The sequence below is a fragment of the Phyllostomus discolor genome, chromosome 13, assembly GCF_004126475.2.
Source record: "Phyllostomus discolor isolate MPI-MPIP mPhyDis1 chromosome 13, mPhyDis1.pri.v3, whole genome shotgun sequence".
Taxonomy (NCBI): Eukaryota; Metazoa; Chordata; class Mammalia; order Chiroptera; family Phyllostomidae; genus Phyllostomus; species Phyllostomus discolor.
Genome location: NC_040915.2, coordinates 59,076,026 through 59,099,785, shown reverse-complemented (window position 1 = coordinate 59,099,785; position 23,760 = coordinate 59,076,026). Strand labels below are relative to the sequence as shown.

At 50.2% G+C, this 23,760-nt stretch overlaps 1 gene segment (V, D, J or C); it reads right to left on the bottom strand.

Annotated features, from left to right (window-relative positions):
- The window catches only part of LOC114509509, a 47,742-nt gene that overhangs the window by 6,000 nt on the left and 17,982 nt on the right, over window positions 1–23,760 (bottom strand). Inside the window, 1 exon segment of the V gene segment in view lies at window positions 3,759–4,070. Within this exon segment, the coding sequence occupies window positions 3,759–4,070 (312 nt within the window).

Genomic DNA, 23,760 nt, shown 5'->3' with positions numbered 1-23,760 from the left:
CACCAGGGGTTCCCCAGTGATAGGGGTTAAGACTTGGGAAAATTTAGCTTAAGGTAAATAGCCATAAATCTAGCAAGTAATGTGTATGTTAAGCTTTTTGTTTCAGAAACTACAGATAAGGCCCATCTGGCGCCTGAGGGAAAAAACTAACCTTCTGGAGTGCTGGCTAAAGATACCACCTGGAGACACCCCTACCAGGCGACTACCCCTCCCCTTGGAATTTCGAAGACTCTCACTAACTCCTGTTTGCCCTCCCCCAACGCCTTATAAAAGATCTGGCCAAGAAAGAAAGGGCAAGATGGTTTGTTAGGGTATGAACCCGCCATCTTCTGGATCGCCGGCCATCTGAATAAAGCGCCTATAAAAGATTCAATCACTGTCATTGCTTATTGGATTAGGTAGTGACAGGAAGCCTGAATGACGGTGTCTTTTCCAGTTATACCAGGAGCTTCTGTCATACAACAAGGAGACAGAGAAGCTCCCCCTGTAGGTGCTGGGGGAGCTTTCCTCTCTGAGAGAACATGCTGGCCCCTTCACAGCTGTTCTCCCACAATTTCCAGGTCCAACATCCCCCAGAGAGTGGACTCATACCCTCATCTCAGTCCGAATGTAACCAGGGAGACAAAGTGGGTTTTGCTGATATAACATAGATCCTTCTTGCTCATGTGAGGAATCGCTTGTGCAACAATCAGCTGTGATCATAAATGACATTTCCTGTCAGGATGGCGTACTTTGAATAGTAAGATGAGAAAATATGTTGAGGCGACCTGCCCTCTATATTATTATATGATTATTTTTAAACAAAGTCCTAGACATTGTGGATGGCAAAGCCAGAGGCATCTGCCCAGGGGCCCTGGGAGAAGGGTTGGAAGGTGGCAGAAAGAATGGATGAAAACCACCTGTGCCCAGATACTAGTAGCAAAGGTCCTTTTCCCCTATTAATATGCCCCTGTCCCCTGAAGCGAAGGCTTGGTTCACTGACTGAAAAGGTAAAGAGGGAGTCCGGGCCGTGGTGGAGCCGCCCCAGAGCTTTGGACTGAGACAGTCCCTGCCCAGCTGTCTTCCATCCTGTATCTAGGCAGCATTGGAGGTCAAAGTTTTTCAAGAAAGTTTATTTTTGTTTTGCGATTGTGCATCTGTCTTTGCCTGTGAATGAGGTGGGGACAATGAGCATGTGAAGGCCGGTGGGTGAAACATGAGGCTAGTGTGTGAGTCACAGCTGAGTACTCTTATGGCTCTGGGGTCCCAGGTGCAGGACAGTCACACTTCAGTGGGCACACTGCCTGCCCCAGTGGGCAAAAGCCAGTCCAGTGTTCTCCTAGCCTGCTGTCCAGAACCCTGAGCTCCCAGAACCGATGCACAGGCGCCCTCTGCTGGTCACCATTCCTAACCCTCCAAGCACATTTCCTACTGCTCAGCTGTCCTAGAGAGGCTTTCTGCCTTTTGCAGATGGCTGTTTCAGATGTCACCACCCAGGGCAGTAGAATGTGCAGGTCCTCCCTGTGATGTTGGCACTGGGCCACTAATTTATGCTGGTCACTAATGACTTGCAGACCTCTGAGTGACATGCTGAGTTCCCAGATATTTTGGGATATTTGACTTTCTCTGGGTTCTTCCCAGGGACATACCCACCTTGAAACACGTTTAAGGCTTAAGGTTCCCCAGAGAATCCAGGTGGTCCACACCTGGTAAGCATTCCACTCTGGCCCCCTTATAGGAGGATGCATTTGGTTGGTGTGGTTGTCATGTCTCAGGTAGCTGCCGACGTCCCCCTCACCTGTGTCTTGGGTTTTCATGTCTGTCTTTCCCTTGACCTCACAGTACCAGGGGCAGGTGTTCTGTGTTCCTGGTTACAGGTGTGGGTGCTCCTGTGCCCTTGAATGTTATCATGACAACACGGAGTTTGTTTGGATACTCTAATTTTTATGTGTATATTATACTCTACCTTGTAACTTCTTCAATATAAGAATCAACATAAAATATTACTATAAAGGGAGCTTTCACTGTTTTTCGGAAGTTATTCCTTTGTATCTATTGTAAGAAACCCTCTCACCTGTTACCCAGTTTGCCTTGGGACTGATTAAGTTTCTTTGCTAAGAACAACTTGCATTGAGTCAGCATTCACTTTATAGGGTGTAGACCCAAAAGAATGGATATTTAACCAGTATTACCTCAAAAAGGAATAGAGAAAGGAGAACATTAAATGTTTAAGGTAAAATTGGAGAAAGCGAACAAGGATGGGTCTGAAAACCTGCCTTCACGGAGGGATCTCCGTGTAGCTGGAGATCAGGAGCTCCTCCAGGGTGGAATCTCGGGAACCAGAGAGAAACGCAGCTTCCTCACAGTGTCAGAGTTCAGGGAAGAGCAGAACGGCCTGACCCAGGAACAGGGGACGTGCCAGAGGTTGGTGGGCAGCCCGCAGTCTCCCAGGTCCCACAGGCTGCACTTCTGCTTCCTTGTCCCAGTCCTGGCAGCTCGAAGGGGTTCTGTGTAATTGGGCACAGAGTGATTCTGTTTGCGTTGGGTCCCATTAAGGAAGGAGACATTCATTGAGCACCAACAATAGACAAAGGTGACAATATCAGGGTCCCCTGGTTTCACAGTACTCATGTCAGGACAAGCCAAAACCTCGGCTGGGGTAGGACAGTCAGGGATAGAGCTCTGATGAGACAGGATACAGAGTGGACAGCAGGTTTTACCTCACTTCTCTGTGGAACTGCAGCCCTTGGGTGGCAGGGCATTGTCCTGAGCTACGTGACAGTGAGCATCAGTCTCCTCATCAGGCTATAGCCCAGAGCCGGTCCAGGAGGCTGTGTGCATGCACCAGAAGGCAGGCATGAGGGATGGCGCCTGAGGAAACATCACCTCATATCAGGAACCTTCTTGCTCCTGATATCCCATAACCCACCCTGCACCCTGGACGAGGAAAGCTCCAGTCGGGTCTGAGAGGAGAGGAGAGCCGAGTCAGTGCCAGGGGGCTCAGGGAAGCTGCTCAGGGATCCCACTGGCAGGAGTCCTCTGTGCTCCTGAGTGGTGTCAGCCATAAGGAAATTCATCCATGGACCAAAGTCACCCAGATTTCCTTGGGCAGGCTCCGCATTTTTCTAGCAACAGTGGGTCAGCCCCCTCACTGATCATGTCCCATAAAGAAGGGTTTGGCCCAGGCCTAGAATTTTTCTTTCCGAAACCCTCTTCCCCCTGACTTCACAACCAAAGGCCCAGGTACCCAGCCAGGGGTAGAGGCCAGCTGTGTCCTGGATCCTCACACAGCATCTCACAGTTTAGGGCCTCAACCCTGGGACACTGTGTGCCGTGGGGGCTCTGAGCAGATGGGCTTGAAAGGGTCAGGCGGGCCCATGCTCAGAGCCCTGGCCCTGCAGAGTCTGTTCTGTGGAGACTATCACCTGCCAGGATGTCCCCAGATCATAACAAAGACTAAGTAGAGAAAAGCCTGTGTTGTTTCATTTCAAGAGGCCAAGGGCAGGTCCCCAGGCCCCGGTTCCCACAGTGAACACCAGGCAGCTCTGCAGTGTCACCATGACCACTGTGTGTTCAGTTTGGCCTCTGTGTCCCTGAGAGGCTAGATGTGGGATGGAAAACTGGGAGTAGACCCATCACAAACCAGAAGGTCCCCTGAGTACAGTTTACATACGCAGAAATTATTATAAAATGTTCCACTGTCCTTGAAAGAAAACTGTGTTAGGCTGAGGTTTTTGTCCCACTTCCCCATCTGTGTGAGTCACTGTGGTGAGCATCACTGTGCCAGATCGCACAGTAATAGTCGGCCTCGTCCTCAGGCTGCAGCCCAGAGATGAGCAGGAGCCCTGCATTGGCTGAGGTGTCTTTGGATCCAGAGAAGCGGCTGGGGACTCCGGAACCCTGGTGCTTGCTTGAGTCTGAATAGTAATACAGCAGATAATGGGGAGGGCTCCCTGGCTTCTGCTGGTACCAGTACATGGTATAGCTGCCAACACTGAAGCCACTGCTGAAGGTGCAGGTGAGTCTGGCTGTGGCTCCCAGAGATGCAGAGAGGGAGGGTGGCTGAGTCAGCACAGCCTGGGAGAGGGAACCTGAAGAAACAGACATTCATAGGTGCTGGGGCAGGAAAAACATTTAAGCTGCAGAAGGATCTAAACCACAAGCACTGACAGAAGATTGTTGGGTGACCCTGGGCATCTGAAGACTCGCCGTACCTGTGCAGTGGGAGAGAAGAACGAGCAGGAGAGGGGTCCAGGCCATGGTGCAGGCAGATTCCTGGGGCCCCAGATGAGGTTGGAGGTGGGCTGGGCCTCTTTTATCTCCCCCATTGGCTGGGAAGAGGAGGAGCTGTTCACTCTTATTTGTTTTCCCCGATGATGATGAATCCTTTCTACCCAGGGAACCAGCCAAGTGACAGCCTAGCTGATTGGACAGGGACCTGGTGGTTGAGACTGTTTGCCCCCTTGGGAGGGTCCAGGACAGAAGCAGGTGCAGGGACCTTACACAGACCAGTGAGCAGCAGGCTCTGCCCAGCCCAGTCACAGGGTCCCCATCAGCAACCACAGGCCCCAGGGTCCCAGTCTTGGGCAGTCTGGGAGTTCACTCAGTGGGAGGCACCCCCTGTCTGTCCTTGGGGTCCAACAGCACCCCTGCTGCTCACTGCTTAGAATTCATCTGTGGATGGAAATGATGTTGGGGACACTGCCCTGACACTGGTCACTGTCAGTTCACAAACATCCCCGGGCATACCATTTGTTATACTGCCAGTCTCTGATATAAATAAACAACATTTTCCAGTGTAGAGTTTTGGTGTATAAGGAGACAGAGACGTGGAAATCAGGACGACTGTACAGTGTGGCCGGAGCTGTGGGAGGGGAGAGCGCAGACTGCAGGTGCGGAGGGGCCTCCCTCCCTCACCTTCAACGCTGGTGCAGGGAGACCAGAGAGGTCCCTGCTGTCCTCAGGGTTCTGTGAGGGGATGGATGTTGGAGGGATGATGAGGGAACAGGGAGCAGAGGCATCATGAGAGCCGAGGGCATGGGTGTGGCACAGACTCCATGGCTTTAGGTGAAGATGTGGAGAAACCCCCACAGTGAAATACACCAGGAAGACAGAGATGGATCACATGACCCAGGAAAAGTGGACAGTCAGGAAAATGGCTCACAATTCAGAAATGGAGATTGTAGCTGGGCAAGCGCTTCATGACCCAAGAAGATGTGTTGTGGTTGGTCAGGTCACTGAGCTGGCTGGCTGGCTGAGTCTCTGGGAAAAGAAGCTGGGGCGGAGCCATGTGTCAGAAGGGAGAGAAAGGGAGAGAGGAGGAGAAGGTGGGCAGCGGGAGAACTGAGTCCCCTTTAGGAAATACCAGATGGCAAGTCCAACTTCACGTCTGAAATCTCGACGTCCTCCTTTGGATGTTTTCTGAAAGTGGAATCATGTTAATGTGTAGGTTTTGGTCACTGGAGAAGAGATATGCAAAACTGTTACTTTTATTACCCTTTAAAATAGGAATTATTGTATCTGCAACACACACACAATTTGCATCATTGGCCACATATTGGTGCAATAAATATACTATGCTTTAAAAATAGTTTTAAAAACAGTTCACAGTCCTACTGGTCCTCTAAGTAAAATGTGAGTTACACGTAATTTACAAAACACGTTCATGCTCCATTTGTATGACACTCATGGGTGAAACTTTCTCAAGATTATTTTGTGACATGCTGAGGTAGTCACAGAGATAGTGAAGTGGATTTTCATACAGAATCTGTTTACACTGTGGTGACTGAGTTCTGAGTAACAACAGCTCACAGTAAATTACTTTTCCTAGATCCTTGAGTATTTAGCAAAAACCATTAAAATTCTTTGCTGAACTGGTATTTCCCCAGAAATACACCCGGCACACACACTTCTTTTCTGACAACAGGCTGGAGATGATTCCCATTGGCTGACTGGTGGAGGAAGATGAGAACATAAGTGAGTCTAGAACTTGGGACAATGACTGACCTGAGGCCCGAGGACAGAACATCACAGGATAGGTACAGAACGATGGTTCCAGAAGGACAGGGACATAGAGAGCCAAGATGGGGGAAACCAGGAGAGTCCAACTATGGCTCTCACAGTGGACTTTAAGTCTTGAGGGGCAGAGCCACAGTGATTTCAGTGTCAGGCCAAGTTCAATGTCACTCTCTGTGACTGGACATTGACAGGCAGACATTGTCTGCAATGACCCAGAAGTGTCGGAGGGAGGAGTTGCTTTGTGGTGGGAGCAGGAGGAGCCCCCATATGGAGAGTGCAGACAGAATGTTGTCTTGGGTGCTGGCCTCTGTCTGGCCCTCTCCCCCAGAGGGGCAGGAGGAAGAGAGGTGCCCAGGGACAGTGTGCAAGTGACTGTCTGGGAGGGTTCTTAAAATTCCTTTACCTTCTTACTGCCTCGGGGAAGGGAATATGCTAAATGATGTTGTGTTGTACAAATGAACCAGTGAAACATGCCATGTAAATAATATCTTAATAGAGTTATGATAAAGAATATGAGAAGAATCAGCTGCCACTAACACTTTGGGTGGGTTTTTGCTCACAAAGTCAGACCCTGGAATCAAGATAAATCTTTGTTTATATAACACCCATTCTACTAGTATGTGGAGAAATTTCTGTGTCTATGCTCATCAATGATGATGTCCTACAACTCTGAAACATCATAGTCTTTGGTTAGGTCAGGTCCCTGGGTTCTCTGTCATCAGTAAATGAGACAGACTCTGAGCCTCTCTTTAAGCCCTTGGAATAGCTGTGTGCGTATTTGGGAGAACTGTGTCACTGTACCTTCTGACCCAGACTTATTATTAGAGAAGATCACTACTCACTCATTTTACACACAGACACACTCATGTGCAGAGACACACTGAGATCTGGACAATGTGCATAATGGCAGGGTTAGCACTATCCAACCCTGGATGCTGGAACTGTGGACAGAGGGCGGTAGATTGAATGCACAACCCACTTCCTGTGTCCAAATGACAAATGAAAAGAGCAGAGACAATATCTCCCATGGCCATCCTTCATTTCTCTCCATTGAAAGCCCTTGTCCAGGGAGTGAGGAGGGTGAGGAGCAGAGGGAATTGGGTCAGATGAGGAAGCCCCAGGGCTCTGCCTGCTCAGGCCTCCTTGTTGGACCTGAGATTCTCCCGTCTCCAAGTGTCTGATATCCCGTGTCCCTGAGATGCATAGGCCAATTCATGCAAATTTGCCCCTGAGGTGTGGCTGCACGTCTATCTGTACCCGGACATCAGGCTTCAACAACAGCTCTAGGAAGTGGGGAGAGTTAAATGAGAGGCAAGAGGGTGATTCAGAGCTGAGTGCTGCCGTGGCTCCCAGGATTCCTCAGGCTGAGGTGCTCATCACAGGCCGATTCCACATTCCCTTCCTGTCTCCTGCTGCTCACAGGAGAGGGTTGGCCTCATGCTGCCCATTCAGTTCTCAGTAAGTAGGAAAACACTACTGCACTGTAGACATTATCAGCGAAATGTGTGGCGTGGGAGCTCTGTAACAATAAGCTCATGAGAAAACATGTGGGAGGAGTTACCTGTTACTATTAAAAAGGGGCCTATGCTCACAAAGTATGATCCTCGAGGTCAGAAGCTCTATGTTCTGCCACATCACCCTCTTTATGGGTCACAGGCACCCAGGGGGTGATCATGAGAACAGGGCAGGTTTTTGTCTCAGTTCCCCATGGGGCTGGAGCACTGTGTCATTGCTAATACTGTTGTCCCACGTTGAACAGTAATAATCAGCCTCGTCCTCGGGTTGCAGACCCGTGATGGTCAGAGAGGCTGTGTTGCCGGACTTGGAGCCAGAGAACCGATCTGGGATCCCTGAGGGCCGAGTACTTCCAATCATCACAGCTTTGGGGGCAGCACCAGGAACCTGTTGGTACCAGCCTGCACTATAGCTTCCAACACTGTTGCCTGTTCCAGTGCAGGTGAGGGTGACCTTCTGTCCCACAGACCCTGACACCGAGGCTTCCTGAGTCAGCCCAGACTGCGCCCAGGACCCTGGAACAGAAAAGTGGGGAAACATGAGATGTGAGGTGAAGCTATTTCTCACAGCGTGTTCTCAGTTAGAGAGAAAAAGGGTGACCCAGGTGTGTCCCATAGTCAGTACTCTGGCTTCCCTCAGCCAGTCACCTGAGCAGTGAGCAAGGAGGGTGAGGAGGACAGGGGTCCAGGCCATGGTGGAGGTGCCCACACTCTGCTTCTGAGACCATGAGGGAGAGAAAGGCACAAAGTCTCTCTTATGTTTTCCCCTTGGGGGAGGGCAGAGAGGACCCTTCATGCAAATTGTTTCCTCCTCCTGGGTCCCTGGGGATAAAGCTGGTGAAAGCTGGGTGGGGGTGGGTCTGTAGGATCCTCTGCGGAGAGGAGCAGTGCCTGAGAGGTCACAGCTGCTGATCCCCAGTGAGCATAGAGCAGAGGGCACTGGGCTCAGGCCCTGGTTTCCCCCCTGAGATCCCCCACAGTTTGTCAGGGGTGGGCCCACAGCGCCCCCTGCTGTTTCAGAGCCCAAGCTCAGGTCTGGGATGCAGAGGCAGGAGCTTAGGAGAGAGAGTGAGGCTTGGAGTTCAGCCCTGACTGGCACCCCAGGCACCCACACTGGGCAGGGGCTCCTCGTCCCCCAGGCTCCTCACTGTGCTGCAGGTGTCCCAAGCCTCTCTCCTTTTTCTAAAGATGTGACCTTCTCTTCATGAGGTCTTCCTCCTGCTCCTCTTACCACTTAGGTAATTATGTTGGTGGGACCATACAGGTGCCTGAGTCCTGAATTGTTTGTGTCCTGCACTCAGAGAACAGATGGGCCAAGGGCATGAGACCCGTACACACCCTCTATTTTAGGGCCTGGGGTGACCAGCTCCTCTCCCTCTCCTCATACTTGATTCCCGCTATGTATCCCCAGTACCATAAACCTCTTCAATGGTCCCATTGTCACCTACAATGAATTCTGGGTCCACCAATAACCAGGCACAGGAGTCGTCTCCAGGATGAGACCAGAATCATTCAGAATTGAGATCTGGTTCCTTCTTGCTCCCCCCCCGAAAGCATCCTCATGAGATGGTCACAGCACTTCCCTCCTAGGACACAGCCAGGTCCCCACAGTCCCTGAATGGCCCACCAGGGTAAACAGGTCTCTGCCACCACAGGAGGCCTGCATCCAGATGGGATTGCATCTCTGGGGATGTGCAGAAGTGTTGAAGGTGCTACAGGAACATTCAGTATGCTGACACTGATGTCCCCAGGGGTCCAGTTGAAGCCTCCCTCACTGATCACAGTGCACTCACGTGCAGAATATCAGCACAGTGGACACAGACACAGTTTCCCCAGTGTCTGTAACTAATCAATGTCTGTGGTAACAATGCTATTAATACGAAGATATATAGTTCAATATATAAACCTCTATACATTTTTCCATCCTGTCTTGTCCACTCTCACTGACTAACTTCACAGGTGCGTGTTGTACTCCTGTGAAGCCTCAATGCTTCCCTCTGAATAAGTCACAGAAACCCCCCCTCCCCGCATCGCACAGGGACCACACGGAAACCAGAGGGTGCCTGTGGCCCTGACAGTTTCTTGTTGGCTTATCATAGCACTAGTTGTCTGGAGCGTGGTGATGTTTATTTGTGGCTCAGTAACTCATTTTAATTTAAAAAATAAGTCTGTGAATAGAAACAAAACACAAATATTTGCTGTCCTTAACCCATGGTTCACACATGTTCGCCCCTCTTGCATATGACCATGCTCATCCAACCAGGAACATGGAGCCGACCTAGACCCATCTGTACCCCCCACACTGACCTTCCAAGAAGGCCCTAGGACAGCGTTTTCCCAAGGAAACCATCTGGAATCTTCTCTACTGTCTTCATCTCCACTACACTCACCCAGATCTGGCCACTCTCTTCTTCTCTGGGATAGGACAGACTGACCCTCCCCTGTCTCCCTGCCCTGCTCTCTGTGTTCTCACTTCAGCTGGACATGGAGTGAGCAGACACCAATGTGTGCACGTCACTCCCCACTGATGGTCCCTCTGTGACTATGCTTTTCCTTCTCAGCAGCAGTCATCCCAGCAGTCTGGCCTCTCCTTCCTGTTCAGCTCTCCTGCCGCTTCCTAAGGAGCTCCTCGTGGTGCCCTTGCTCACTCCACTAACCCAATGCGTGGCCCAAAGCAACTTTCCCCTTGTGTTTGCATAGGTAATACCTCCTTGTTAGCCATCTCACCTGTTATTACAACATTTTGCTCCTCACTCTTATATCCTTCTCACTCCTAATTATTTTGAAAATCAAATATCGGTCACCAGTCCTATTGATTGTGTGTTTTGGTCCCAATACCCCACCCACCTTAAACCCCCAACCACACAGGCACCATCTCACATCGGTGCTGGTGTTTCTCTTCAGTTTTCTCTCATAGCAAATCTTCTGTGGCCAGGAAGAAGCAGATACAGGACTTTAAGTACACAATTGGCATATTTTTGGTTTGGGTTGTAATTCAGAAGAGATTTAAAAGTCCTTCAGGTAAAAATTTATTTTTATCACATCCCTGGAGCATCCTAGTATTTTTCCCAAATTGAAGAATTCAGACCCCTCTTCTCCTTAAGACAGCCCCACAGCGCCCCCTGCAGGATCCTCATTACAATCTCTCCAGGTCCTGTGACCCACCCCCAAAAATGGAGATCCATGATTTGGACTGTTTTCCTCATCACTCTGGACCTCACTGATTACGGGCCCTGGGATAGTTGATCACACAGTAAACAGGAGAGATTGTTCTGTTTTTTCCAGGATGTGCCTGTGGGATCTTTCCAAAACCTTGAGTTTCTGGAATCTTACATTTCACTACAATGTCAAGTTTTTAAAATGGAATACCTCTCTTCACCTGAGGGAGAAGGTTAAAGCTTGAAAGGAAAGAAGTCACATTCTAAATGTGCAGACAGACAACTGGTTCATAGAGGCTCAGAGTGCCCGTGTGAGGGGCTGTGGATCCTCTGACAAGGGGTTGTGACTCCTTGAAACGCACCCTGTCCATCTTCTAAGACTCTCTTCTTCCTTGGGCTTTGCCTATTGGTGCCTGTGATGGGGTCACATTTCTTAAAGTATTGACTACCTTTCAAAGTGTGTATGTAACACAGAGTGATGACCAGTTAAAAGCCACTCTGAGGGTGGTGTTGGGGCTTTTGGTCAAGATCTGCTACAGCTGCTTCACCGCCACACTCCCCAGGGATCCCCTGAGGTGGTCACTGCTCCAGCTGGGAGAACTGAGGCTGGCACAGGGGGGTCTGACACTGTCTTTATAAATTTAAAACCCAAAAGGTGTTTCTAATCATTCAGAGCAGTAAAGAGCTCAAATCTCTTCTCCATCCTGTGTCTCCCAGCATTACTAAGGGTGCAGGAATCATGTGATACTGGACACAAGCTCATCACCACACGATCCGTGTCACTTGCTGCCAATACAGTGTCTCTAAGACAAGCAAGTAAATATCAGCTGGTTCAAGCACCTGAACTCAGAATCCGGAGGGTATTATCCTCATTTGGCTCCACCTACAAATGCAAACACCCCAATGTCCTGTGGTGTTCCCCCATCAGGCTTTATTGGAAACATTTACTACAGTGGGCGTGGCATTTCCATAGTCCTTCTCCAGCCTCCTGAGCCTTGTGAGTAGCAGATGTGGTCACAGCCAGGGGCAGCTGGATGGATGTGGGGTCCCGCTCCTGGAGAAGCACTGCGCCCCCCATGCCCAGAGAGGCTCTCTCAGTAATAAATGATGTGGGTGAGAGGTAGTGCAAGGTCACGTGATAGAGGAGAGTCAGCAGCAGCCCTGGGGAGACACAGGGCGGGGACTCCAATCTGTGTCTTTGGCACCTGGAGACTCTGCAGAGTGAGATCCCTGGGGGAGGCCTAGAAGGCATTCCCAGGGGGTTCAGGTCAGGATGCACTGAGAGATACATTTGAGCCACCTACAAAGAGTTGTTTCATACAAGTAGGATCTGAAGCCGCACAAATAGCCATACCTGTACCAGGGGATGGGAAAGAGGAAAAGGGATGTGCTCCTGAGGGGCCATGTCCAGGAACCCCTGAGCTGCTCACCTGTGCAGAAAGAAGGGTGAAGACAGGAAGACTCCAGGCCAGGACAAGATTGTCCCCAGACAGGAAGAGTGGCTTCTTGAGCCATGGCTTTAGGACATAACTATCCCACACATCTCTGGTCCTCATTCAAATATTTTATTGGGTGCATCTTCTCCAGCTAAATGTCCCCAAACTCGGCATGTCTCCAGCCTCACAGATAACTGGGCATGACCCTTCTCAGGATGGTATGAAGAGAAAGGTGGAGATTACAGATCCTGCCTTAGTGCTGAGGGGTCTCCTTTATTGAAATCCTGACCTGAGTGTGTTTATTGATTTGACAGACAGAGGAAGGGCGCGGGAGAGAGAGAGACAGAGAGAGACACTGATGTGAAGATGAAATGTTTGATTTATTTTCTCTCATAAAATCAAAACTGCAAACCTAATATGTGCCCTGAGCTAGAATCAGACCTGCAAGCTCTCTGGTGCACCGGATGATGCTCCAACCAACTGAGCCAGTTGGTCAGGGCATGAGGAGCCTTTTGCTGATACCCTGGTGGGCACAGAGAGGTCACACAATCATATTTCAATGTAGAGGAGGTTCTGGTGGCTCAGCATGTTGGGAGCCAGAGAAACCTGCTTCCCCTGAGCCCCAAGAGGAGAGAACAGGTCCCAGAAACAGGCCACAATGGCTCAGGCAGGTAGAACTAACTCACTCTTGCAGCAGTTTCCTGGGAGATGGGCCTGGGGCCTGATGGGCCCACCTACCCACCAATGACCCACCTGAGGCCCTCACCCCACCCACGCCTCGGTTCCAGGCCTAGAACTTGGTGAGCACAGGTGGGTTCAACCCCTTCCTTCCTTGTCTATCCTGACCCTGGGGGGTTGCGAAACCCGGAGTCCTGATTTAGGCCTGTGTAGACATGAGCAGGTTGAAAAGATTAACGAGAGAGAAAAAACATTTTTAACTACAAACAATAAGTAAAAACCGCACATCCACGGGTACTAGGAAAAGAGTTGCTCACTGAAGAAGGGACAACAAATGCCAATTGAGTTAGACTTGGTCCCAGGCAGATAAGCAGTGACAGCCACATTCAGAAAGTGCACAGTGAGGGTTTTCGTCTCACTTCCCCGTGACCCTGGAGCACCGTGTAAGTATTACTGTTGCTGTGCCATGTAGCACAGTAATAGTCGGCTTCATCCTCAGGCTGCAGCCCAGAGATGGTCAGGAGCCCTGCATTGGCCGAGGCGTCTTTAGATCCAGAGAAGCGGTTGGGGAACCCGGAGCCCTGGTACTTCTCTGAGTCTGATTTATACTCCAAGACATACCGGGGAGGGCTCCCTGGCTTCTGCTGGAACCAGCTTATGTAGGAGCCGCCAACAACAAAGCCACTGCTGAGGGTGCAGGTGAGTCTGGCTGTGGCTCCAGGAGATGCAGAGAGGGAGGGCGGCTGAGTCAGCACAGGCTGGGAGAGGGAACCTGCAGACACACAGACACGTGGAGTGAACAGAAGGTCAGGGTGCAGGTGCTGTGGGTCTCTGGGGCCAGTCCCTACCTGTGCAGTGACAGAGCAGCACGAGGAGCAGGGGGGCCCAGGCCATGGTGAGCAGGCTCCTCCTCAGTCCACACAGCTGGGGCTGGGCTGCCCAGGCCTCTCTTATCCCCTCCCAGCTGGCTGCATGGAGGAGGGACTGCTCATGCAAATGAGTCCTCATCCTGAGCCTTTTTCCCAAGTTCACCCACCGGGTCTGGAACTCTTACTTGGGGAGGCCAGCCTGACAAATTGGTTTCCCCCTGGGTAAGGCTAGGAGCAAGTAGTTTTGGGACCACATGGAGGGCCACGTGCAAAGAACTGAGCCAGGCCCAGAGAGGACAGGCCCTTACTTGGCCTCACAGGAATCAAAGTGCCCAGGGCTGAGGGCTCCTGTCCCTGGAGGGCTGCCTAGACAGGAGCTCCTGTTTGCAGGGAGGGTCTCCTGGCACCCTCTGCTGGTCCCCAGGCAAACCACTCCTCTTTCAAGTTCCAATATCTAGCTTTTACCTGTCTCCTTGGCACCTGTATTTTCAACACTTAGGAGTCATTGGTATAGGGAACAAGAGTCATCCTTACAAGTCACGATGCAGGCAAAGTCCTGGTGTGACCCTCACGAATTTAGGCACACATGAGTCCTGACCCAGGAGAGCCTGAGGACTGCTGGGGAGTGGGCTCACACATGAGGGGAACCGAGAGCAGAGTGGATATGGGACAGGCCAACCCAGAGCCTGGATCACTGCAGCAGGAGGACCCTGGAGGAATAGGGTACAGGGTGCTAGAGATGGTTTACCCCCATTGTAGGTCCTCTGCCCAGTTGGAGCTTCACTCTCAGGACACAGCTGGTGTGGTTGTGAGCTCTGAGTCTGTCTTTTGAGGGGAAGCACCTGCTGTCACCTCTAACCCAGGCCAGTGAGCATGGATCAGGGCCCATAATTACAATCAGGGCAGTTTGTTTCAGGCCTAAGGGCAATGAGAACATCCACAGCGCCCCCTGGTGACCTTGTGAAGAGAATGCTAATGGTAAGAATTTAGAACATGGGGCTAGTGGGACAGAACTGGATTTTCATGAAGTATCTTCACATGTTTCTTCCTTCCTTCTTCCCTACTTTCCTATCAACCTATGTTCCTGAGGGCCAAGTTGATGCCAAAGAGGATCCCCAGTTTGGTGTGTCCTCAAGAGGAAAACTTTATTTAGGACCAACAACAGCGACACAGCGTGGCTGTGGAAACAGCGCTGCAGTGGAGCAGCCCAACTGGGAGGCAGCAGAGCTGTGGGAACAGTGGGGTGCAGAACAGCTCTGCCCCCAGGGGGGCTGGGTCAGGCCACTCTGACTAGACAGCTCTGCTCCTTTCCTCTATTCCCTGCTTCGGGCTGCCCTGGTTTACTCCCCTCTGCACTGGTCGGCTTCACTCTGCTCCAGGGAGACCACTTCGGTATTTCAGCTCAGCCATGCAGAGGGTCTTCATTCTTCAGTGGCAAGTGCAGTCTCTGCTCCACAGGGAGTCTAGCTCATCTGAACAGAAGCCTACAATCCCTGGTCTCTGATTGGTCTATCATCATGCAAATGAAGGTGCCCAAATCCTTGCAGGTTTTTCTGGCCCAAAAGGCACTGCCCTGACTGGTCAGAACAGAGCTGCAGTGATTGGGTATGGAAAGCCTCAATCCTATGCTCTGACTAGAATTCCAGGAAACCTTTAAAGGGCTAGCTCAGATGGCAGAAACACAGGGCAGGCAGGCATGTTGACTCAGAGGCAAGCAGTGGAGTAAAGAGGTAGTTTCCGTGAGAGGTCCCTGCACAGAAAGACTGCACATTTTTCTGTGTTCAGAGCCAATCAAAAATCCAACTATGCAATAAACATTACAGGAAGCAAGCATACAGACAGCCATATTATATATATTCCTAACATAGTATGTATACTGAATTTTTTCTTTAAATATATTTTGTATTGATTCAACATAAAATTTTCCCAATGAGACATTTAGGAAGAGAAAAAAATCAGCTAAATGATAGTATCACATGTTTCCCTCCTCGGGTTTCAGTGCTGGAAGCCTCGGGGAGTCATGCAGTGACACACCCGCAGCCTCTGACCTGTCCCCGCACGGGGGCAGTCAGCCCAGGTATCAGCGTTCTGGGAGCCAGTTCTGAATAAGATGTGTTCTCAGGTATGATCACCCCTGTGAGCCAGCAAATGCATCTTAACATAGAGTTAAAAAATTCCTTCCAAATTCTGGCTGTACTTTGACATCAAGTCATAATGAATATAGTTTAATATCTTAAATCATTTTATTGTTGTTCCTCGATTTTTGAATGGCTATTAGAAAGAGATTGTGCCCTGAGACATTAATGTGATTGAATTTTAAGCAGAAATTGTCAGGAAGCATTTTAGACAAATATCAGAGGGGGTAGTTTCCAAAGTTTAATATGTATAAAAATCTCATGCAGGGCTTGTTAGAATGACAATTCTCGCAGCAAACACAGGTGTCTGCCTCTGTGGGTCTAGTCTGGGGAACTGCATTCCCGGCCAGCCCAAAGGTAAGGCTTCCAGTCCAGTGGGAAACAACCTATGCATGTGGTCTGAGCGTCAAATGAATGAGAGAAAACCTGTTACTGCCCTTTAAACAGAAGAGTCTTCCAGGGAGTAGAGGGATCTGAGACTCACCGATGGTTAATATATGTTGGAGTCCAGGTCCTCCCCAGCATCACCCTAGACAGAGGGGAGACAGAAAACCCAGCCTTCTCGGGGGTCACACGGGGAGAAGGACACACCCTGGGAGACGGGAGGAGGCACATGGGGATGAGGCACTGGATAGAAACCAGGGCCGTGGAGCCAATTCCCACCTTGTGAAAACCATTTCCACCCTCTCTCTTTTCTTCTGACCCTAATGGTTCAGCCCTTCTGAATTATGTGCAGGATTGGGTGCATTTTTTCCCATGGGTTCACATCCCTGTGTAAGTACCAACACTAGTACCCGTATACAGAGCACAGGAAGAATCAGCCTCATCCTCAGGCCAGGCCCCCACAATGGTGAGAACGGCTTTGTTGACAGACAGGGATCTAGAGAAGTGATTGGGGACCCCAGAGGGCTGGGTGTTTGTGTGGCAGATGAGAGTGTGAGGAGCCTTCCCAGAGGTCTACCGGAACCATCTGGAGTAGTTACCACTGGAGACTGACCCAGAGTTAGAGCTCCAGGTGAGTGTGACCATCCCTCCTGGATACACTGACAGTGACGTCTCCTGGGTCAACACAGTCTGAGAATCGACACCTAACACCAACAGCAGAGAGGCAGGGATGGTATTAGGTGAAAAGGGTGCACCTCTGATCCCGCTTTGATTTGCCCTCCACCTCCAAAATACACAGTCCCTTCCTCTGACCTGAGCTGTAATTGAGAAGCCCAAGTAGGAGCACTGTCCAGGCCATTGTGGGGACACTCACAGGACACGGCCCCCACAGGCTAATGGGATGGAGGGTGGTGTTCTTGGTCCTTTTCATGCCTCCCAGGCCCATTAGTAGGAGGAGCTGCTTCATGCAAATCAGCTGCCCCTCTTCTATCCTGCCCCCGTGTCACCCTGATGTCCCCTGGGGGTCTTCTTGAAGGGGCAGATGCTGGCACCTCACACACACCAATGACCACACAGTGACTGAGACTCCCTGTGTGCTGGGCAGCTGACATCTTCCTCCCAATCAGCTTCCTCATGACTCTCGTGACCTTATTCCTGAGAGTCTTACCTGCAGTGGCTGAGGCTGAATGATGAGATGTGTGTGTTTACCTTCCGGCCACAGCGATCTAGTTCATTTCAAATCCAACCTTGATCCTGAGAACATCTTCCTTCCTGAGAAGAGAACTCTTGCTCTCTTACTTGGAAAGCCTTAGCAGTAGCAGTTACTCCTTTCTCCTGAGTGAGTCCCCGGGCCCATCACAGTACCCATGGGTGGGTATAGAAGGAGTTTCTACCTCTGACAGCATCTTGCAAAATTCTCCAGTAGCAGTTGGGGACCAGCCTTGGACTGCATACTCACAGGGCTGCACCCCCAGCCTGGGGAGGGCAGACCTCCTGTGTCCTGGAGTGCCATGACTCTATGGGGTCTCTTCAGTGTAACTGCGGGTTTTGAGGAGCAAAGGTCAGGGTGTCACCATAAAATTATGAGACATCGGGCAATATCACATCTAACAAAATGAGAAGACACTTGTCTCATAATCAGAAATATAAAAAAACCCAACACTCTGTTGGAACAAGTAGGGGTTGATATCATAGAACATTTTAAGACTCACTTTCTCCACCTGCTGCTGTGGAGCAGAAGGAATGGGCTAAGTGGACAAGGGGTTTGTGATGGAAGAAGAATGACAAGGAAGGTGAAGTGTCTCAGGTGACAGGTCCTGGCTGCCGTGGCTCAGTTGGTGGGAACACTGTCCTGTCATGGAAAGGCTGGGGGTTCCGTTCCCCTTCCTGGTGCCAATGGGAGGCAACCAATCAAAGTTTCTCTTTCCCATCCATGTTTCTTTCTCTTTCTTCCTCTTTCTTAAACCCCTGAACAATGTTCTTGGGTGAAGATAAAAACACAATTAAAATGTCTCAAGTACTTGGAAATGAGGAATTACACAAGGGGTGTTTATCAGAAGGCAGAGAAGAGGGCCAAACCCCTGAGGAGCCATCACCTCTGTCCTAGCTCACAAGGTAGGGACTCTGCCTGGGAGCCCTGGACACCATTTCCACAATGACCCCCAATGTGTCTATTGCTCATTTTGCAGGAAAAGGAAGCCTCAGAATTCAGCTCATCAAGAGCTTCAGAGTGTAAGTGAAATAAGCAAATATCAGAAAGTTCTTACTCCTGATATCCTATATTCCACCCGGCACCCTGGACGAGGAAAGCTCCAGTGGGGTGTGAGAGGGGAGAAGACCCCTTCAGTGCCAGTGGCCTCAGGGACCTTCTCAGGGATCCCACTCACAGGAGTCCAGAGTCCCCATGTTCCTGAGTGGTGTCAGCTGTAGGGAACATTCATCAATGAACCCAAGTCACCCAGTTTTCCTTGCACGGGCTCCGCATTTTTCCAGCAACTATGGGTCATCCCCTCACTGACTCATGTACCATAAAGAAGGGTTTGGCACAGGCCTCGAATATTCCTTTCCCAAACCCTCCTCTTCCTGACTTCACAAAGGCCCAGGCACCCAGCCAGGGGGCCAGGCCAGCTGTGTACTGTGTCCTCACACAGCATCTCCCAGCTGAGTGCCTCGTCCCTGGGACACTGTGTGCCGTGGGGGATCTGAGCAGATGGGCCTGAAAGGGACAGGCAGGTCCCTGCTCAGAGCCCTGGCCCTGCAGAGTTTATTCTGTAGAGACAGCACCTGCCAGGATGTCCCCAGATCATAACAAAGACTAAACAGAGGAAAGCCTCTGTTGTCTCATTTCAAGAGGCTAAGGGCAGGTCCCCAGGCCCCGGTTCCCACAGTGAACACCAGGCAGCTCTGCAGTGTCACTGTGACCACTGTGTGTTCAGTTTGGCCTCTGTGTCCCTGAGACTCTAGACGTGGGATGGGAAACAGGGAGTAGACCCATCACAAACTAGAAGTTCCCCACGTATAGTTTACATACACAGAAAATACTTATAAATATTGAAATGTCTTGAAAGAAAATTCTGTTAGGCTGAGGTTTTTGTCCCACTTCCCCATCTGTGTGAGTCACTGTGAGAAGCACTGCTGTGCCAGATCTCACAGTAATAGTCAGCCTCATCTTCAGGCTGCAGCCCAGAGATGGTCAGGAGCCCTGCATTGGCCGAGGTGTCCTTGGATCCAGAGAAGCGGCTGGGGACCCCAGAGCCCTGGTGCTTGCTTGAATCTGAATAGTAATACAGCAGATACCGGGGAGGGCTCCCTGACTTCTGCTGGTACCAGTATAAGGTATAGCCACCAACACTGATGTCACTGCTGAGGGTGCAGGTGAGTCTGGCTGATGCTCCCAGAGATGCAGAGAGGGAGGGCGGCTGAGTCAGCACAGCCTGGGAGAGGGAACCTGCAGACACAGACATTCCCAGGTGCTGGGGCAGGAAAAACATTTAACCTGCAGAAGGGTCTAAGCCTAAAGGGCTGACGGAGGATTGGTGGGTGACCTTGGGCATCTGAAGACTCGCTATACCTGTTCAGTGGGAGAGAAGCACGAACAGGTGAGGAGTCCAGGTCATGGTGCAGGCAGCTTCCTGTGGCCTCAGATGAGGTCTGAGGGGGTCCAGGCCTCTTTCATCTCCCCCACTGGCTGGGAAGAGGAGGAGCTGTTCACTCTTATTTGTTTCCCCCGATGATGATGAATCCTTTCTACTCAGAGAACAAGCCAAGTGACAGCCTAGCTGATTGGACAGAAGAGCTGGTGGGTGAGACAGGGTTTGCCCCCTGGGAGGGTCTAGGACAGAAGCAGGTGCAGGGACTTTACACAGACCAGTGAGGAGCAGGCTCTGCCCAGCCCAGTCACAGGGTCCCCATCAGTAACTTCAGGCCCCAAGGCCTCCGCCCTGGGCAGTCTGGGATTTCACTCAGTGGGAGGCACCCACTGTCTGACCCTGGGGTCCCACAGCACCCCTGCTGCTCGCTGCTCAGAATTAACCTTGGATGGAAAGGATGTTGGGGACACTGCCCTGAGAGTGATCACTGTCAGTTCACAAACATCCCCGGGGACACCACTTGCTATACTGCCAGTCTCTGATATAAATAAACAACATTTTCCAGTGTTGGGATCTGGTGTAGGAGGAGAAAAAGACATGGAAATCAGGATGACTGTAAAATGTGGCCGAAGCTGTGTGAGGGGGAGTGTAGACCCAGGTGCAGAGGGGCCTCCCTTCCTACCTTCAACGCTGGTGCAGGGAGACCAGAGAGGTCCCTGCTGTCCTCAGGGTTCTGCGAGGGGATGCATGTTGGAGGGATGATGAGGGAGCAGGGAGCAGAGGCATCATGAGAGCTGAGGGACATGGGCGTGGCACAGACTCATGGCTTTAGGTGAAGATGTAGGGAAATCCCCACAGTGAAATACGCCGGGGAAGACAGAGATGGATCGCATGACCTAGGAAAAGTGGTTGTCAGGAAAATGGCTCACAATTCAGAAATGGAGACTCTAGCTGGGCAAGCGCTTCATGACCCAAGAAGATGTGTTGTGGTTGGTCAGGTCACTGAGCTTGCTGGCTGGCTGAGTCTCTGGGAAAAGAAGGCGGGGCGGAGCCATGTGTCAGAAGGGAGAGAAGGGGAGAGAGGATGAGAAGGTGGGCAGAGGGGGAACCGAGTCTCTTTTAGGAAATACCAACTTAGACAAGTCTAAGTTCACGTCCAAAATCCTGACGTCCTCCTTTGGAGGGTTTCTGTAAGTGGAATCATGTTAATGTGTAGATTTTGGTCACTGGAGAAGAGAAATGCAAAACTGTTAGTTTTATTACCCTTTAAAACAGGAATTATTTTATCTCCAACACAGACACACAATTTGCATCATTGGCCATATACTGGTGCAATAAAAATACTACCTCTTAAAAATATTTTTAAAAATACTTTTAAAAATATTTGTTCATATTCTTACTGGTCCTCTCAATAAAATATGAGTTACATGTAATTTTAAAAACATGTTCATGCTCCACTTGTGTGAGAGTCATGGGAGAAACTCTCTCAAGATTATTTTGTGACATACTGAGGTAGTCACAGAGATAGTGAAGAGGATTTTCATACATAATCTGTTTATACTGTGGTGACTGAGTTCTGAGTAACAGCTCAGTAAATTACTTTTCCTAGATCCTTGAGTATTTACCATAAACCACTAAAATTCTTCTTTGCTGAACCTGTATTTCCCCAGAAATACACACAGCACACACACTGTTTTCCTGGCTACAGGCTGGAGATGATTCTCATTGGCTGATTGGTGGAGGAAGATGAGAACATGAGGGAGAGTCTAGAACTTGGGACAACAACTGACCTGAGGCCCGAGGACATAACATGACGTGATAGATACAGATGGATGGTTCCAGAAGGACAGGGACATAGAGAGCCAAGATGGGGGAGAGCAGGGGAGTCCAACTTTGGCTCTCACAATGGCTTTCAGTCCTGGAGGGCAGAGTCACGGTGGAATCAGAGTCAGGCCGAGTTCAATGTCACTCTCTGTGACTGGGACCCTGACAGGCACACATTATCTGTAGTGGGGCAGAAGTTTCCGAGGGAGAAGGCGCTTTGTGGTGGGAGCAGGAGGAGCCCCCATATGGAGTGTGTAGATGGAAGATCGGTTTAGGTGCTGGCCTCTGCCTGGCCCTCTCCCCCAGAGGGACAGGTGGAAGAGAGTTGCCCAGGTACAGTGTACAAGTGACTGTGAGGGTTCTTAAAATTCCCTTACTATCTTACTGCCTCTGGAAAGAGAAGGCAATCTCGGTCTGTCATCACAATACCTGCATGTCAGTCACACACATCACGAGTGGGCGTGTGGGCCCAGAGTGGCCTGTTATAAGAGTTCTGCAATGTCAGGGAGCTGAGCTGCAGGTTATGAGATGAGAACAGCCAGCCTGTGTTCCTACCCAGACCAATGATGGTGCCCTGGTGTGGACCAACCATGAGGGTGCTTGGAAGGGTGAGGAACATGGTGGGGCCATATTTAGTAAATTTTTCACCATTTTCTTATCCCGTTTGGACCCCAAATGCCATTGGTCACTAGAGGAATACAAGTTAAAACTTCAGTATGAATCATGACCAATGTGGCTCAGTTTGTTGGGTGTCTTTCTGCAAAGCAAGAAGGTGGGTGCTGTGATTCCCAGTCAGGGCACATGCCTGGGTTGCAGGTTTAATTCCTGGGTGGGACAGGCACGAGGGCGATCCATCGCTGCTGTTCTCTCAACCTGCGGTGAGGTGTCACTCATCCGGACTAGAAGGGCGGTGATAAAGGAGACAGGTGAGCAGTTGTTGGGGAGGTGTGGAGAAATCAGGCCCTGATGTCTTGTTGGTAGAAAACCCAACCATCGAGCTGCACTGACCGACCTCCAACAGCCTCTCGCAATCATAACAGAAGGTTGTCACGTGTCTCGGTCACTCCACTTCTAAGTGTCTCCCCTAGAGAAACAAAAGCATATCCACTCAGAACAAAACAAATCGTAACGTGTACACAGATGTTCCCAGCAGCTCTGTGCACAGCAGCCAAAGATAAAAACAACCCCATGCCCATCAGCAGGTGATGGGCGACAAACACCGGTGTGCTTAGACATTGCGGTAATATTTGACCAAAAAAAGAGTACTGACCCATGCTCAGCATGCATGGGACCTCAAGGACATTGTTCAAAAGAATTTTAAAGGACACAAGATAACCACCTATTTCCTGCTTCCATCTACATGAGTGTCCGGGAGAGGGAACGGACATATAAATGCAGAAAGTGGGTCGGCAGTGACTTGGCAACCACAGAGGAGTGATGAGGGGTGATTACTGATGTGTGGGGACTTTCTCTGAGGGAGAATAAAAATGTTCTAAAATTAGAATATGGGATGGTAATACCACTCTGTAAATATGCTAAATGTTGTTGTGTTGTACAAATGAACCACTGAAACTTATGGCATGCAAGTTATATCTTAACAAAGTTATGATAAACAGAGGGAGAATAAAAATGTTCTAAAATTAGAATATGGGATGGTAATACCACTCTGTAAATATGCTAAATGTTGTTGTGTTGTACAAATGAACCAGTGAAACTCATGGCATGCAAGTTATATCTTAACAAAGTTACGAGAAGAATCAGCTGCCACTAACTCTTTAGGTGGGTTTTTGCTGACAAAGTCAGACCCTCGGAGTCAGATGTTCTAAGCAGCGGTGTCCAACCCTGGCCTGCGGGCTGCATGTGGCCAGGATGGCTATCAATGCAGTCCAACACAAATTTGTAAATTTACTTAAAAAGTAAAGTTTTTATGAGATTTTCTTTGTAGTTAGGTGTCTCAATGTATTTAATGTGCAGCCCAAGACAACTCTACTTCTTCCAGTGTTGCACAGAGATGCCAAAATGTGGGACGCCCCTGCCTAGGGTCTGCCACATCACCCTCTTTATGGGTCACAGGCACCAATGGGGTGATCATGGGGACAGGGCAGGTTTTTGTCTCAGTTCCCCATGGGGCTGGAGCTCTGTGTGCTTGCTACCTATGTCAAATGTTGAACAGTA